Source organism: Trichosurus vulpecula, chromosome 5 (assembly GCF_011100635.1).
Source record: "Trichosurus vulpecula isolate mTriVul1 chromosome 5, mTriVul1.pri, whole genome shotgun sequence".
In the NCBI taxonomy this organism is placed as follows: Eukaryota; Metazoa; Chordata; class Mammalia; order Diprotodontia; family Phalangeridae; genus Trichosurus; species Trichosurus vulpecula.
The window spans coordinates 269980294-269998577 of NC_050577.1; the positions used below are offsets into that span (position 1 = coordinate 269980294).

Sequence of the window (18284 nt, forward strand, 5' to 3'; positions counted from 1 at the left end):
AAGCAGGCATTAGGAGGCCCAGGCTCACAATGGAAAAATAATGTACAAGAGTGCTAGGAGTCTGTGCAAAACGATTTAGCACTTCATTATATACAAAGTCGTGTTATTCTCTATTTGTGTTTTATGTACTAATCTTGCCTCCTCGACTAGACTGTAACCTCCTCGTGGGCAGGTTCCAAAATGTATGCCATATAGCTGAACGTAATGGAATGACTGGCCTAGGACTCAAAGAGGTTATTTGTATCCCCCTTGGCTGAGGGTGGGGTCTGCCCTTTCCAGGAAAAGAAGGTTCAGTATCATAGGATCACTCTCCTCTACCCTCCCCAAGGGACAGACCACATTTTTACCTGCTTTCAGGTTGGCAATGGCAGCCACCAAGGTGGGGTCGATGTCACAGCACACACCTGCAGCAGAGGCCAGCTCAAAGACACTCATAGTCACCTAGCAGAAAAGAAATGAGATGAATGCCCTGGGAGGGGTGCCCAGGGAGAGGATGGGATGTGCTTAGCAAAAGCTTCTGGGATTCATTTTGTATAACCTCTGATTTCTCATCTTCTCATCACGACTCCCCAGCACCCAAGGAATCAAGGCAAAGTCCTTAACTTGGCATTTAAGACCATCTACATCTATGACCTCTTCTCTCTAGTCAAAATGGTTACCATTTTACCATCCAGGCCCCACCACACCCTGAATGTTACTGCCCCTGCCCTTTTGCTCAGAATCCCTACCTAGAATGCCTTCCACGGGTGTTGATCTCAATCCTTCCCATCCTTGAAAGCCCAGCACAGATCTTCCCTCTTAAGTAAAACTATCCTTAACCGCTCCCAGCCATCTCTCCCACCTCTGAATTCCCGTAATGTTTACTCTCTACAAGTCATATGAAACTTATTAGATACTTTATCTTGCTTTGTCGGGTGGGTAGTCTTGCTTTTGTCTTTGCCCTTGAGGCAGCTAGGTGGATAGTGCCCAAAGCACTACGCCTGGAGTCAGAAAGACCTGAGTTCAAATCCAGTCTCAGATATTTACTAGCTGTGTGACCCTGGACAAGTCACTTGACCTCAGTCTGCCTCAGTGTCCTTAATTGGCAAATGAGGATTAACAACAGCACCTTCCTCCCAAGATTGTTTTGAGGATTAAATGAGATATGCACAGAGCAGGGCACTGGCTCTTAGCGGGTACTCGATAAGTATTTATTCCTTTCTCTTTCCCCCTTTTCCCAGCTGGATCACATACTTGTTTGTTTTGCCTACAATCCCTGGAATAGTGATAAGCTGCGGTTACCCCAAAACTCAGTAGAATTTCTAATCTTGAGTAAGTGATAGAGATGCACATAGATGGATACACTTAATACTTACAGAATCACTGGATTTTAGAAATGGAAGCAAACTTAAAGGCTGTAGAAGGAGGATGGTATAGTGGAGTGCTGCTATGTTTAGAGTCAAAGGACCTGAGTTCAAATCCAGCCTCAACCATTTCTACCTGTGAAATCTTCCGCAAATTACTTAACTTCTCTGGGCTTCAATCTCCTCATTCAAAGAACTGCAACTCTATGATCTTACATCAGCTAGTCTAATCTCCTATTCAATACATTAATCCCTTCTACTTCTCTGACAGTCATGCAGCCTTTACATGAATACTTCCAGAGATGGGGAGCTCACTGCTTTTCAATGCAGTCCAATCTTCAGTTGGACAGGTTTAATTGTTAGAAAGTTCTTCCAAATATTTAACCCCAATCTTCCTCTTTCTCTAGAGGGCAGAAGAAGAACCATGGGGAAGAACAGTGAATAAGCTGACTCCAGAGTCCTTCTGTCCCCAGTATCTCTATCTAGGGCTAGAGAGACATTTTAAAATATTCCAATATGAAAAGGGGAAGGATAGCACTTGACTTCCTACCTGTTTTTCTAGAGAAATCATATTCCTATGTCCCCAAATGAATAGGCCCCTAAGTCATCCCAGCCTTCCAAAGATAGTAGCCAGAGCCTCTAATAGAAGCATCCATCCATCTCTTCTCCAAGCCCCCATCCACGAATTTCCACGGGAAGCCTTGCCCAGAGCTCCAAGCTGCCTGGGAGATATCAGCTTGTCAAATTCTTGACAGGCCGGTGCAGCCCAACCTGGCCATCAGCAGCTGCCAAAAAACAAAGGCTCCCCTGATATGAAGCTACGAAATCAGACAGCAACTAGGATGAGAGGGCCTTGGGGAGGTCTGCTCACCCAGCCCCCCACTTCCAAATATCCTATAACCTCCTAGGCAGAAAACAAGTTTCTTTTTCTCAAATACCTTCAAGAGGACATTTCACACCCCAAATTAGAATTTTAGAGAGAGAAGCTCATCTAGTCAAGGGGCTAGCAATCTTGGAGGGGAGGGGGCAAGGAAGACCACCTGAGGGCATATTCTTAGAATTTTTCTCCTCTTTGAAATTTTTTTCAATTGGTATCAGAGAGATTTTGCACCAATTTCATCCCTTTTGGATATATACACATATGTATATATACACACGTATGTATACATATACATACGTATGTATGTGTACATATGTGTACATATATAACTATATATACATAATATATACCTATGTATATATATAACCACATATATACACACGTGTGTATATTGTTGTTTAGTTCAATTGTGTCCGACTCTTTGGGACCTTGTGGAGCGTACTATCTATAAGGTTTTCTTGGCAAAGATACTGGAGTGGTTTGCCATTTCCTTTTCTAGTGGATCAAGGCAAACAGAGGTTAAATGACCTGCCCGGGGTCACACAGCTAGTAAGTGTTCGAGGCCTGATTTGAGTTTGGGTTTTCGTGACTACAGGCCCAGCGCTCTATCCTCTGAGCCATCTAGTTGTTCTGTGTGTGTGTATATATGTGTGTGTGTATATGTGTGTGTGTGTGTGTGTGTCTGTACACATATACATGCACATATATACACACATACACATATACACATACATATATAACATAATTTAAAAACTAAAAGGTAATACAACACACTAAAAGAAGCAGATGATAATTACTGATTGTCTCTAGAAGACCCTTGCTACAGGGCATATCTGTGGGCCAGAAACTGGTGAGGACTTTGAAGAACTCCAACAGCCTTCTCACGCTAGTACATTAGTAAAATGAGTTCATCAGATTAGCCAGTTGCTACCTAATAAGATGGTAAATGCAAGTTTTTGAAGTTTAGAACAGGAGGAAAGTGACTAGGAGGGAAGAAACATGGCAGCAGGGATGCTTAACAGGGCCAATGATGAAGGAGTGCAGATTCGAGTAAAGTACCCCAGTAAAAATAAGATCCCTCAGCCTGAGACAAACCAGTTGAAGGCACAGAAGCTCAGCCGTGTGCCATCCTCTGGTTGTTGACTTCTGGTCTAGTCCAGAAAGGAGAAAACTGAAACCCAAGAAAATGAAATGCCCATTCTTACTTCAACACTCCCAGTCAGAAAATTCTCCCAGCATTTACCCTCAATTCTTCCTGCTGACATATAATCCCATTGCTTGTTGCCTTCCTGGGGGAAACCCAATAAAACTTATTGTCTCTTTTCCCTTTACCATCATACTATAGTCCTCAAAATACTTTAGGGTTATCATGCCTGAGAGTCAAGAAATCTCAAACTACTCCCTGTTGGGTCAACTGCCCCTCATGGAGGATGGGATGTTCTGCTACCCCAGGATGTATGGGCCTGGCTTCCAGAAGACCCACTCTCTATGCTCCCTACTCCAAGCACACTAACCTACCCCAAGTGCCTCAAGGTACTTAGTAGAGGACCCTAGTTGAGGCCTGACAACCAACAGGACACACAAGTTGTGGAAGAAACAAAGTAAGCACAGGTTTTGTGAGTGGGATTTAGAGTACACGTGGTTGCCTAAACTCCTTCCTATCTATAGCAGTGAAAGAGAGAGAGATTCCCAGCATGAGGATTCACTGGAGGAAGTTAACTGGAGGGAAGTTGGGGTGAAGGAGACAGGAAGAGGGTCCCACTGGGGTTTGAGAGTTTGCTATTTCATTACAAACTGTTCTTTAGACAGGTTGGCTACATGATGTTTTCTCCCTGCTGGAACTGCATGAGAGAGAGTCAGAAGCTGATAATGGAAGATTTTTAAAAGTCTTAGAAAAGATTGGGGAGGAGCCAGCAAACGAGGAAACCTCTAAGCGCTGGAGGGATGCACAGATATAGAGCAATTCTGTCTCATTGAAAAAGTGCCTGAGCCCTTGATTCAAAAGTCATAGGGATTCATTTGTACTGTGTTCAACATCTTATCTGCATCCTGCTCATTTCAGATGGAAAAGCAAAAGATAGCTCTATCCTCTGCTCCCCACAATGTCCCCACAGCCCTTACTCACTCCTTAAAGTAGCATTCAAAGCACTCCTCCTCTGAACCCAGAAATTTCCTAGTTAGCAGACTAGAAAATTTTACACACAGCCCCAAAGTCACCCCCATACCTTTATATCTGTATCTGGGGTAACAAAATCCTTCAGGCACTCAATAGGGCCCATGAGGAATGGGCAGTGGGAAGAGAAAACCTGGAGTAAGAGAAAGAAAAGATCACTGAGGTTCTAACGGGCTGGCCAGTGACTACAGAAGGGAAAGGGAGGCCTTGAATCAAGAGAGAAGACCCTACCATGTACGGCTGCTAGAACAGCTTGCTCAATGGGAGCATCTATTAACCCCAGGGGCTTATACATGCAGGCTATTAAAAAAAATACCAGTTTTCCTTGATGTTGCTGTACAAGAATAAATTATTATAATAATCATGACAATATTATTCACTTAGTGCAGAGGTCTCCACTTCCGCCTTTCTCTGATGCAGACTACGGGGTTCAACAACAGTCTTCTAAGGACCAGACCAAGTACGTTCAGAGGTTCACCCACCCAAAGGCTGGCCACCGGAGGGCAAATTTTTGGCTACATCAACTCATGAAACAGCTTCTGATGCCTCAAAGAGGGTTAGATCTACACTCTGGGATGAAATCATAGATTCTTGAAACACTGGAGTAATGTCAAAATATGAGAAAATGTCTCCAACTCTACCAATCTCTCCTCGTCCTAGGGGCTTCCCCTCAAGGCCTGGGGTTCCTTCCCTCCGAATTCTCTGTAATTTGCTAGTTGATCTCCCTCCCCCTTTACCTCTCACCTCTGGCCCCTCCCCACCAAGCTCACCTCTCGGAGGCCCTCTTGGGCCATGGCCCTAAAGCTGAGGATGACCCCAATTATGGTCATTCTTTTTAACACATTCTCAGCTCCTAGGAAGGAAGGCAAGGAGAATTAGGAGAAAGAACTCTGCCTGTCAGGGGTGTAGGAATGCTTTCCAGCCCAAATCCCATCACCCTCAGGGAACCCACCCTTCACATTGCTAAAGAGGTAGGCAGCTACCCTATTGCCTTGTAGCATACCCCCACTTAAAGTTTTCCCAACTGACCTCCCGAATCTGGAAGTGAGCAAGGAGAAAAACAGGGATGCCACGTCACTTAAGAAAAGGGGAGGAAACTCACCAGTCAGCTGGGGCAACAGAGAGGCCATGAGCTCCGGCTTGCTGAAATTGGACCTAATCTGTACCAGCACGTCCATGTTTTCCACCACCAGCTTCTACAACCCCAGGAGCAAGACACCCCTGAGTCAAGAACTTGGAGAGGCTTTAAGGATAAGCCTACCTTCCATGTTCTCCTACCTAGCCAGGAGTCCTCCAATTATTTCTCTTCCCAGACATCTAGACTGCCTCCTTCCTGGGGATACCTCCACCCACCCACCCACCCACCAACACTACCTTCAGCTCCACAATCTGGGAAGTCACGTGCCACATCAGGTTCTCACTTAGAAACTTCATACCATAGGGTCCCAGGAGCTCAGCCAAAGCCCGCATCTCTGGACAGAGGGAAGTCAGAGTTAGGATATCTCCAGGTGGGGCAGGGCAGTGAGGTTCTGGTCCCAAAGTCATCCCAGACATGGATATCAAGGTATGGGGATGACTATGGAGTTTGGGGTAAAGGAGAATCACCCATAAGTTTTTCCAGCCCCAACCAAGAAATAGCTGGGTTTTTAAGACGAGATAAATAGAGCATTCCTCCTAGGGGAATGGCCTCTAAAGATCTTTGGATGGCTTCCAAACAGTGGTGTCAAACTCAAACAGAAACAATCCACTAAACTGTACATAAGGATCCCAGCTGGCAACATATCAACTTAGAAAACAACATATTAAAATTATCAATGCTCCACTATATTTTTATTTTTATTTTGTTAAATACTTCCCAGTTACATTACAATCTGATGCAGGCAGCACTTGGGAGTTATTGTTAGGCCCTAATCTGGTAAATTTGCTTTAAAGCATATAAATCAATCAAAAAGCATTTATGAAGCACCTACCATGTGCCTGCCACTGTGCTAAGTACTGGAGATACCCCCCCTCCCTCTCTCAAGTGGTGACTTTACAGCCAATAATATTTTGTATATACTTATATTTGAAAGGCAATGTAGAGTAATAGAAAATTATAATAACCAACTTTATATATCACTTTAAGGTTTGTGGAGCACTTTATATATGCTAATATATACAGATATTAATAGATACTGGGTAATAGATTCGAAGCTAGAGGAAGACCTGGTATAAGTTCTCTCGATACATATTAACTATGTAACCCTGGGCAAGTTACTTAAACTCCCAGTGTGCCCAGGCAACTTTCTTAAGTCTCTTTTTAACAGCCTGTTACAGTAATTAGTTTGTTTTAAGCCTAGGGGCAATATAATGGTCCCTAAGGTCTACATGGATCCTCCTCTTCAGCGTTAGGGAGTTTTAGATGAAAAGTTATAAGTACATTCACAATTGCTCCAAGCCCCCAGTCCCTACCTAACTTCCCCACCATTTATATTTATCTCTAGTTAACCCCTGGTCTCTTTGTGGTTGAAGCAAGATTCAGGAAGTTGGTACGTTTAGGCAACAAAGCAGCAGATTCTGTTACAGGATCTGTGGGCAGAAAGGCATGGAACAGATCCTTTATTGAAACTCCCCTTAGTCCTCGAGTAAGTGAGCAAAACCGGTGGCATCAGCCCAAGGTATCTGCTACAAGAGGCCACTGGCCCTCCTTGACATTTCCCTTTTCCTCTCTTTCCTCTCTCCTTTTGCTGGTCGCCCCTGGCCTGCTTCTTTCCGGGTCAGTTCCACATAAGCCCACTCATTTCTACTTCCACATGGTCAGAATCCCTTTTTGGTCCTGAGATAACTCATCCTTTTCATACAAGTCCTTCAAGACAGTAATTGATTCAAGGAGATGTACAGGTTCTGGGCATCCTCAGTTATGTCAAGTTTTTTTCTATCTCAATTCTTTTACCAAGAAGTGTTTTTGTTTCATTTTATTTCACCAAATAAAAGTAATTACTTTTAAGTGGGATAGTACTATAAGTTATAGAGAAGGCGCTGATGTGAATTAGTAGAGAAAGTCTCTCACTGGACGGGGGCTCCCAACAACAAGGGAATCATCATTTGTTTTTCTCTTAAGACTGGACCTCTAATTTCATTGGTGGATGGACCTCCCTGTACCAATACAGATCAGCATCTGCTCTTCGACTTATAGAATTGCTTTTATTTAGTAAAAACACAGACGAGGAAACAGAAACACAGAGAGTTTAAGTGACTTGTTCAGGGTCACACCTCCACTTGAACTCAAGGTCTTTCTTATTCCAAGTCCAGCCATCAATCCGCTACTGCAGGCGGCCTTTGGACTGAGTAATCATTAGCACACTTGTTAAGGCTCCTGTTTTCTTTTTACAGATGGAGACATGGTGGTCTAAAGATGAAGTGGCTTGCTCCAGGCCCCGTGACAAGCCTCCAAGCTCCTAGGAGCATGATAAAGTAGGAAGAGCCCAAAGGACTAGGGATCAAAAAAAACCTGGGTTCGGGAAGCAGAAGCTCCACAAACTCTGGGCCTTTGGTCAAGTCACTGAACCTCTCTGTGCCTCAGTTTCCTCATCTGTAAAATGGACAATAACAGCATCTACCTGCCTGGGCTATTGTGAGGATCAAATGAAAAAAACAATTATAAAAACACTTAGCATACTGCCTGGCACATAATATGTGTATATATAATAACACTGACATATCAATATGTTAAGATGATATAATAATATATAGTATATTAATTTTATATTACATAATTATTATATAATATTATTCTATCATGTATTATATTACATACGCTATATGATAGCTAGTAGTATTACTATCTTCTTCCAAGGGTTGCTGTAAAGAATGTTTTTGGGTTAATTGTGAAGTGCTATATGAGCTGTCAGCTATTGCAATCATGCCAAGATGCTTTCTGTGCCAAATGCCCCCAACTCTTTTCCTTATTTTGGTTTTGGCTCTTTTAGAGAGGCCTCTTTGCATGTTTCTCCCTCAACTCCCTTTCAGCGGTCCTATCACCCACAGACAGGGCTTCCTTCCCTTTTCAAAACGTCCCATTGCCCACTCCTTTCTTTTTCCCAACCCCCTAGTCCTCCATCAATCCTGGATCATCCCTTTTATACCTGCTCCAATCAATCCCTGTCTTCTAACCACCCACTACCCCTCCCACATCGCTACCACCTTAAAAAATGTAATCAGAACCTGGAGGGCAGAGGAAGGCCTGCAGCTAGGGTATAGAGCAATGTCTAAGTCACAGACGTGGGGAACCTACGGCCTCGAGGTCACGTGTGGCCCTCTAGGTCCTCAGATGCGGCCCTTTGACTGAATCCAAACTTCACAGAACAAATCCCCTGACTCTAAGACCTTTTGTTAGGATCTATATGAAAGAAAAGCTTGGGGTACCTTAAGTAAATCCATATTTGAATGAAAGGCATCATGGGAAAGTGGAAAAGAATTCTGACTCTGGAACCAGAGGGCTTGAGTTTAAATCTTAGTTCTGCCGCTTACTACTTGTACAACCCAGGGCAAGTCAATTAATTTCTTTTGGCCTCAGTTTCCTTATCTGCAAAATGAGAGCACTGAACTCAATGAGATCTAAGTCCCTTCCAGCTATAAATCTATGATTATATAACCTGGCTCTTTAGCCCCAAAAAGTAGCAGACAGAGAGAGGAAAGGAGGAAGGAAGGAGGAAGGGAAGGAGAGAAGGAGGGAAGAAGGGAGGAAGGACAGAAGGGAAGGAGGAAAGAAGGAAAACAGGGAGGGAAGGAAGGAGGGAGGAAAGGAGGGAGGGAGGGAGGGTGGGAAAAAGGAAGGAAGGGAGGGAGGAAGGAAAGGAGGGAGGGAGGAAGGACAGAAGGGAAGGAGGGAAGAAGGAAAACAGGGAGGGAAGGAAGGAGGGAAGAAGGGAGGGAGGGAGAGAGGGAGGGAGGGTGGGAGAAAGGAAGGAAAGAAGGGAGGGAGGGAGGAAGGAAAGGAGGGAGGGAGGGAGGGAAGGAAGGAAGAAAGACCCATTTTTCCCTCTTTTTTCCTGACAACTCTTGGCTATTTCCACTTCCCTTACCCCCACTCACTCATTCAATTTCTTGTAGTCATTTCTGGTCCTCATTTTAGTTGCCCTGTGGTGTCTGATGCTGATGACATTCTTTCTTCCCATTGCTTCTGTGATACTCTCTTGTTCTTCTTCTACCTCTAGTCACATTCCTCCCTCCTCCAGTTCTTTGCTTCTCTTCTCTTCTGATCCTCTGTTGTTCTATCATCTCTTCCTTTGCTGACCTCATCTATTTCCATGGCTTCAATGATCAGCCAAATGATTCTCAAGTCACTATCTGGCACCTGAACCTGGATGACCTGCCAGAACCATCATCTTTCCCAAAAAACTTGCTCATCCTCCTGGCTATACCATTTCTATTAATGGTGCTCTATTTGCCAAGTTGCCTAGGGTCAAAACCCAAGAGACATCATTGACCCTTCCTTCTTCTTTATTCCTCATAACTAATCACCAAGTTCTACCTCAGTAATATCACTCACATCAAACCCTTCCTAGTCATAACTATTGCTACCTTTGGAGTGCAGAGCCTTATTACATTTTGCCTAGACTACTATAAAAACCTCCAATCTTCCCCCAATCTAATACAGCTTGTCAGGGTAACCTTCCTAAAGCATAGCTCTGATTATATCACCTCATTGTTCAAAACTTTTAAATGCCTCCTCATTGCCTGCTGCATAAAGTCCAGACTCCTCAGTCTAGCATCCAAGGCTGTCTTCAGTCTCTCTCCCAGCTATTTCACATAATTTCACATTATTCCCCTCACTGTATTCTATGCTCCTACCAGTGAGACTACTCATTGTAGCACAACTGTACTGAGCACAACTATACTTCTCGCCTCAGTGCCCCTTTCCCCCTCTTCATTCCCATCCTGAAGAGTGTACGTATATCTTTCAAAATCCTACTCCACCTTGAACAATCAGTTCAATTGCTACTCCTCCATGAAGGCTTCCTTGATCCTCCCCGTGGACAGCCCCCTTCTGAAGTCCCACCACACTTTCTATTTCATGTTATACTGATTTGTATGTGTCTTGTGTCCCCCACTAGACAATAATTTCCTTTATATCAGGGTTTCTGTCTTGTTTACCCTCAGTACCTAGAACAGTGCCTTGTTCTTAGGAGGTGCCTAATATATGTCTACAAAATGAATATTGGATGTCCAGGCTGGGTTATTCTCAAGGCAGAGTAACCCTGGTGCAGCTTCCTCTCTCTTCAGGAAACATTGCTCCCTCACCATGGCAACCTTGGGGAGCCTAGGATGGGAGGAAGGAAGGGCAGTGAGGAGGGGTGATGGCATTGCCTCCTCATCGTTTTCAGCAAAGCCTAAAGTTGATACTGGATTCTACCTATGGCCTGTGAGTGTGGTTGGAAAGAAGCAAGCCCCTGCCAGGTAGGAGAGTGATGGAGAAATCACACTGATAAGGCAGAGATCCAGACTTTTTCAAGAGGCCCACCCCCACCCCAGGAAGGGGGAAAAGGGAACACACGTGGAGGCAGGGAAGGGGAAAGGTCACACTATCATCCTACACCTGCCCCTACCTCCAAGCAGGGTTGCTTAGGGTTAAAACTTGAAAGAAAGCAAGTAAGATGATTTGCATGTCATTTCAGGCAGAGAAACAAGGAAGTTGGATGACTTATCAAATGGCACCTGTTCTTTTAGCTATTATGATGGCTTCAAAACTTCCAAAAGGGAGAATGGCATCTGAACTCATTCTTCCCTCCCTCCCCCTTCCTTCTTTCTCCCTCTCTGTCTTCCTCTCCCTCCTTCTCTCTTTCTCTCTCCTCCCCCCTGTCCTCCCTTCCCTCTTTCTCTCTCACCTTTTCCCTCTCTCTCCCTCCTCAAACACACAAACAGGCACCCAACTGGTTAAGGCCCTAAAAATCTCCCTAGGGAAGAAGGCGCCAGAAGCCCCCACCCCACCCCCCACTCAGTCCCCAATCCCATGGTTTAACAAGGCTTGCTAGAAGAAGCGCTGGATTAGGAGTCAGAACATCACTCAAGTCCACATCTCAACTCTGTCCCTGGCTGTGTGAACATGGGGCCCGTCACAAACTCCCAGTCTCATTTCCCCCTCTACAACTTGGGGGTTCTAACACCTAAAAAGACCTACATCCCAGACTTGTTGTGCGAAAAGCATCTTGTATATCTGAAAGCATAACATAAACATAAGCTATTATTAATTGTCTTAAAACTGTCATCGCTGGGGGAAGCTTGGGATAAGGAACTCCCTCTATTGGGGCGGCTCAGCACATTCTCTACAACCTTTCATTTTAGAGAACTGCCTTGAACTGTAAGAGGCCAGAGACAGAACTTGAACCAGTGGCTTTCCTGCCTCTGAGGCAAGCTCTTATTCATTAATTATAGCCATTAATTGATTCTCAACCACTAATAATAGGAAAAAGTCCTTCCTGAGCTCCAAAAGTTTAATACCTTCTGCTTGACTTTCAGCCCATTCCTCATGTTCTGGTCTCCATTTAATAAAGTAATTTGTCTTGTAGAATAAAGCTATCCGGAGACTTGAACGCTGGGCTCCCTTTGCCTTCTTTCATCTTACCTTCCCACTTAGCCCCTAGGCCAACAGTCTCTGGGCTGCTCTTTCTCTGGAGCTCCTCTCCACAATCTCCCTCATCCTTCTGAGACTGGAAAGGAAGGAGATGGGAGGGGGGAGGGAGAGTTGTTCTAAAATGGATCCCAGGAAAGAGAGAATTGTGTGGAATGAGGACCAGAGAGCACCTAGAATGGGAAGGAGGTATCTAGAACGATGCCCAGGGAGGGAAGAAGAACATCATGATATAGGGGCAGAAACACCAGTATTGGAATCAGAGGACCTAGGTTAGACTCTCAATACTTAGTACCCATGAGTAAAGCTCTTCTTTCTCTGGGCCATGGGTGCCTCATCTTGAAAACGAGGGGTTTGGACTAACTGAACGCTAAGTTCCCTTCCAACCCTAAATCTATGTATGAGCCCCAGTCTGGGATGAGAATCTGGAAGGTTGGGCCCAACTCCTCGAGCCGGCTCTGGCCTCCACCAGGTATTCAAGCTCACCAGAAACATCAGAGAACTCTTCAGCACTGAAGCTCTGCTCCCCCTCCCTGGGGATGCTGACGAAAGCCTGCATGGCTGGGGAAAGAACGATGGTCCCGCTGCTGGCTTGTCTCAGGAGGCTCTCCAGGTACCTGTAGGTACAGCCAAGAAAGTGAGGAGTGGAGTAGGGGGAGGCCCTGCCTGCACACTCTGCTATTGGGGGGGGGGGGGACTCAGCTGGAGGCTGTGGGGGGAGAGGGGAAGGGGTCAGGGTTCCACTAGGCCAGAGTAGACAGTACAGTATTCTAATTAACAGCTCAAGCTGCCAACTCAAAAAATAATTTTCTCTAATTTGCAAGCCACTTTGCCTCTCCCTTGCATGACAAGGGATTTTCGAAGCTTTCCTTTTGCTTTCCACCCTTGTAAGGCCCCTCTCCCTCCCAAAACCCAGGACTTGCTCTGTCAGGCATGGTGGATTCATCTGAGATGAGAGAAATGAGTAGGCAGGACTCCTTTCTTCGGCTGAACTACATCAATTAGATTACTAACTTCAGGATCAAGGACATAAGGGAAGAAGCACTTATTAGGTATCTACTATTAAATTATCTATAATATAATTCTATTATAACTGCTATAATATCTCATGTGATCCTCTCAACATCCCTGGGAGATAGGTGCTATTACTGTCCTTGTTTTACAGTTACAGAAACTGAGGCTGATGGAAGTCAAGTGACTTGCCCAGGTCCACACAGATAAGTGTCCCAGGCTGGATTTGAACTCAAGTCTTCCTGACTCCAGGACCAGCGATCTCTCTGCTGTCACCACCTAGCTGCCAAAGAGTACAGGATGCCAACCTATACAAACTTAGTATCTGGGGCTAGAGAAAAGCCCTAGGAACCCTAACATCCTGCCTCCAAATCTCCCCTTCCCTACAGAAAACAGCCTGGTATGTGGAATCACAAGACCTGAGTTCAAATCCTGATTCTGCCACTTAATGTTTCTTAACCTCTCTTGGCCTCAGTTCCATCATCGGTAAAGTAGAGGATTTGGCTGCAGGCTCTCTCATGTTCCTCATATTTCTAGAACCTATAACACTTCTCCCGTTTTCTTCTGTTTAAATGGAGAGGGATCTAGTTACAGCCAGGTCAAATAGAGGAAGCCTTGCTTGACTATTGGCCCTGCTGGCCCTGCCTCCCTACCCCACATCTGGAACATTCACCCTAGCCTATGCTCCCAAACACACACCCCCATACACCCACAACCAGCCCACTATGGGGGGTCCTGAAAGTTGCCTATCTCCAGCTGATGCTGGATCAAGAGCGCCACCCAGTGGCCTCATCTATGCAATACCTTCCAAAGCTCTGGGGTATAGGATCAGAAGACCCCAGAGGAAAGACCCCTTCTTATCTCTTAAGAAAACCCTATGCATGGAGGGGGAATGACCCTCAAGGAGCTCACTGTCAGGCCTGAGAAATAGGGGACACTTGGTTGGAGGAAAGGTGATGGTAACCACAAAGGAAGAGGATGGCATTAGAATGGGCACAATGGAAAGAGATTTGGATTTGAAGTCAGAAGGCATGGATTCAAATCCTTGCTCTTTCGCTAGCTATGTGACCTTAAGCAAATCACTCAGCCTCTCTGGTTTTCTTAACTCCTGTTTCCTCATCTGAAAAAGGAGGAGGTTGAACTAGATGATATCTAAGGTCCTTTCCAGCTCTAAATCTAGGACCCTAAGTTAGAGAAGGGTTTCCAGAATGGAGAGAGAGTGAAAAGAGCATTGACTGAAGGGAAAGAGGAAGAATGGAGGGTAGGAGATCTTACCAGTTGGTATAGAGGGTGGTAATGGTCTGCTCCCCAGAGGAGTCCAACGGCTGTGTCTGCTGCAGAAGGGCATTCCGGATAACCCGAGAAGCATCTGCACCCAGGAACTGGGTCAGTGACTGGATGAAACCAATGTATGCCTTGACACCTGCCAGTACTTCAGAGGGTCTTGCAATCTCCTGGGTCGTGGCATTGTAGCTGGCCAGCCACACCATGGCTCTGTAGGAAAACAGGCCAAGTAGCAAGGGGCCTGGGCTCCTAGTTTCCACCACAATCCCTAAGGGCCCACCCCACCACCTTCCCTTCTTGGTGTACTAACATTTTCCTCAATCTCAAAGGAAGAAGTAGTTGCATCTACTATGAGAGATGTTGGAGTATCATGCTTTGAGATCCTGGAGGTGGGGGGAAGAATGATGGAACCTCCCACGTATGGACAGAAGCCATGAGGTATTTATATATGGGACTGAAAAGTCATAGTAGTCCCTGGCTAGCATCTACATACATGACTTAGACAGGGTTAGCTGTACACATAGGAAAGAACCATCACCCTGTGGGCTATGTTTTCTGATACAAAAGGAAGGTTCCTCCAACATACATACCAACCCCCATTCCAATTGTAGCTTATTATTGCCTATAATTTTACAATGAGAGATTCATTTCTTTGATTTAAGGTTTCTTCCCACATAGATCACCGGATCTACAGTCAAGGGACCTGAGTTTAAATCCTGAGACTATTACTTATCTACTTATTCCCTATGTGATCTTAGACTTAACATCTTAGGCATTAATTTCCTCATCTCTAAATTAAGGAGGTTGGACTTGATAATTGTCCTGCTCCAAATTTTATGAAAATGAAAAATCTCCATTCCTATAAAGATGCATTCCATTAAACTCTTATTAGTTATTTCTACCTCAGTAGGAATGAGTTAGTCACACTCCTTCCTGAAAACAGGTTTGATAGGGACACAGAGGAGAGAACGTCAGGATTTATTCCCTTGAGAGTCTGGATGGGAGGTGATTACGACCCAGGAAATTTAAAAAAAAAAAGCAGAGAAAAGGAAGACTGGGGGACCTTAAAGACAAATTTCATATACTGTATTCTCCCTAAGGCCAAATCTGTAGACAGAGTCCCATCCGCCCCAGAGACCATGGGGACTAGGTTTGGGGTAGGGAGGAGATCAGAGATCCTTCAGGGAAAGCATTAAATCATTCACATAGATATTGGGACTGGGAAAAGCAATTAGTTCTTGATTATATATATGAATTACCCAGAACAAATATTTATTACCAAACTGCCTCCTTCCTGACCATGAGCAACCTCCTCTCTCAGGCTAGCCCAGAGAAAATATACTATTAATCATAGCTTCTTTACAACCCAATTAGGAAGATAAAGCTGTGGCATCCACTACCACTACCACAAAATAAATATGTAACATATTCCCCAAACCAAACAGAGATGATTTGGGGATTATTATTTTGGATTGCCCAGGCTAATTATACTAAACTGCTTCTCTCCCTCAGCATGAAGACCTAAAGATTGTATTCTAAAAGTAGGGGTCCTCTCTGTTTTCCGGGGGTGAGGAGAGTACGATACCTGTTGAGCCTTTCTTCCAGATGGCTGCTGAGATACTCAGAAGGGAAGACGGTATGTTCAAAAACAGAGAAACTGTGCACATGGTTCATGGTCAGGGCCAGCTCCGTCAAGGTCAAGTGTAGCTTGTCCATACTAAGAGAAATTGATTAAGAGTAAGAATCAAGTTGGAGCCCATCAGGAACCTGGAGCTTCAGATCCCACTTCCCACTCTACCTGACCCATCCTTATTCCTCCTACTTACTCCGCTCCTACCCAGCTCAAAGAAAGGATTTAAGGGACTTTTGAATCCCAACACACACTCTAGAGATTTTCAACTTATGTGTATGCCACCACCCTCCCTGCAGGCTCCATTATGAAATTCCATGGCTCTGCATATGCTGATACATGCATGACTAGAAGGCTTCTAAAAGACCCTAGCAGCTCTAAAACACTATGGCCTCCAGATCCATGCAATGCTAGTAGAAATGAGTAAAAAGCAAAAGACAGGTTCAGGTGCTTTCAATCAATCAACCTCAGTGCCCTCCTTGACTTCTCACTCTTATTCCCTCCCACACAACCAATCATCTACTAAATCTCACAATTCCTTTCTCCACATTTCTCTGCTATGTTCCGTACTCTCCAGTTACATAACCACCATCCCAGCCCGTCACCTCTCACCTGGACTATTGCAATAGCTTTCTAAGTGGTCTCTTTGCCCCAAGTTTCTTCCCACTCCAATCCATTCTCTATGCAGCTGCCAAAGTAGCACAGATCTGACCATGTCATCCCACTACTCTATGAGCTCCAGGAACTCCCTAGTCCCTTTAGGATAAGGCATTTAAAAGCTCTTCACAAGTCCCATATGAACTAAGGCAAAGTGAAGTGAGCAGAACCAAGAAAACATTGTACATAGTAACAGCAATACTGTAACAATGATCAACTGTGAACGAGCTAGCTATTCTGATCAAGACAATGATCTAAAACAATGCTGGGGGGACCCATAATGAAAAATGCTCTCCATCTCCAGAGAGAGAACTGATGAACTATGAGTGCAGATTGAAGCACACTTTTTTCACTTTATTTTTCTTGGGGTGGGGGGTTCTTTTGCAACATGGCTAATATGGAAATGTTTTGTATGACTTCACATGTATAATCAATATCATCTTGTTCACCTTCTTAAAGGAGAGGGGAGAGATAAGAGGGAGCTAATTTCAAACTCAAAATTTTTAAAAATGAATGATAAAAATTTTTAATGTAATTGGGAAATATTTAATAAAATAAAAACATATATTTTTTAAAAATAATAAAGCTTTTCTTAGCCTGGCCCCTTTCTATCTTTCTAGTCCTCTTATTCATAACTCCCCTCAATACATTCTATAATCCAGTCTTATTGGCCCCCTTGCTATCTCTCACACACAATGTTCCCCATCCCCATGTCTGCCCCTCATGCCTGAAATGTTCTTCTCTCTACTTTTTAAAATCACTGGCTTCCTTCAAGACTCAGCTCAAGGACTACCTTCTGCAGAAAGCCTTTGCTGGGTCCTGGAGTGGTCATGCCTCACCCTCAAAGGTATCTTATCTACTCTCTGAATGTATCTTTGTTTGTACCTATTTATGTACACACATACATACGTACACACACACACACACACACACACACACACACACACACACACACACACCATAAGAATATAAGCTCCTTGAGGGCAGGGACTGCTTTAATACCATGCCTGGCACACTGTAAGTGCTCAATAAATTGACTGATGCTTTCCCAACACCTGCCTCCACACACCCCCCCCACCCACTTTCTTCTTGATCATGTCAACCTCCCTCTTCCCATCCCTTGTCTAGTTTCCAGCTGCACCCCCCCATCCCCCACCCCAGACAGTTCTCACTTTGTAACAACACTGCGGTTCTTTCGATGACTCTCAGCTCCTGGCTTATCCCTCTCAGGTTCTCCCTTTTTAGGGGTCTGCTTATGTTTCATGGTCTTCTTATTCTTGGCTTTGCTGATGGTGGTGGCACAGTGCTTAGGCAGCAGCTTTCAACACAAACAGGTAAATGGGGGGAGGGGCATGCTAAGTTTCTCAGACTGCTTTTCTTGTCCATCTGCTTAACACTGTAATTCTTCCTCTACCCACCTTTTATCTTCCTTCTCTCCAGCTCTTTCTTTTCTCTCCCTTTCTCCCTAACAGGGACATATTTGGATGGGATGTATTCTATTTTTCATTCTGGAGGGGCTTTCCAGGAAGAGAGAGGAATAAAGTCCCAAGAGAGCCTAGCTCCTTAATGTCCCCCTTAAAAATAGCAGAAACAGAAGTGCCAGAAAGAAACAAAACTACCAGAAACCCTAAAAATACATTTGTTTTAGGAAATAAGAAATGAAAGCACAAAAACAGAGTTCTAACATAAGGAAAATA

General features: G+C 44.5%; 1 protein-coding gene across 2 annotated transcripts in view; it reads right to left on the reverse strand.

Annotated features, from left to right (window-relative positions):
• NCKAP1L (NCK associated protein 1 like) overlaps window positions 1–18284 on the reverse strand; it is a 57031-nt gene that overhangs the window by 9222 nt on the left and 29525 nt on the right. For both annotated transcript variants that reach the window (XM_036761071.1, XM_036761070.1), the window contains exons 19-27: window positions 17760–17905; window positions 15886–16017; window positions 14292–14510; window positions 12492–12622; window positions 5771–5868; window positions 5499–5592; window positions 5167–5249; window positions 4449–4529; window positions 348–441 (exon numbers count right to left, since the gene is read on the reverse strand). In XM_036761071.1, the coding sequence (XP_036616966.1) occupies window positions 348–441; window positions 4449–4529; window positions 5167–5249; window positions 5499–5592; window positions 5771–5868; window positions 12492–12622; window positions 14292–14510; window positions 15886–16017; window positions 17760–17905 (1078 nt within the window). The remainder of the gene's footprint in view (window positions 1–347; window positions 442–4448; window positions 4530–5166; window positions 5250–5498; window positions 5593–5770; window positions 5869–12491; window positions 12623–14291; window positions 14511–15885; window positions 16018–17759; window positions 17906–18284) is intronic.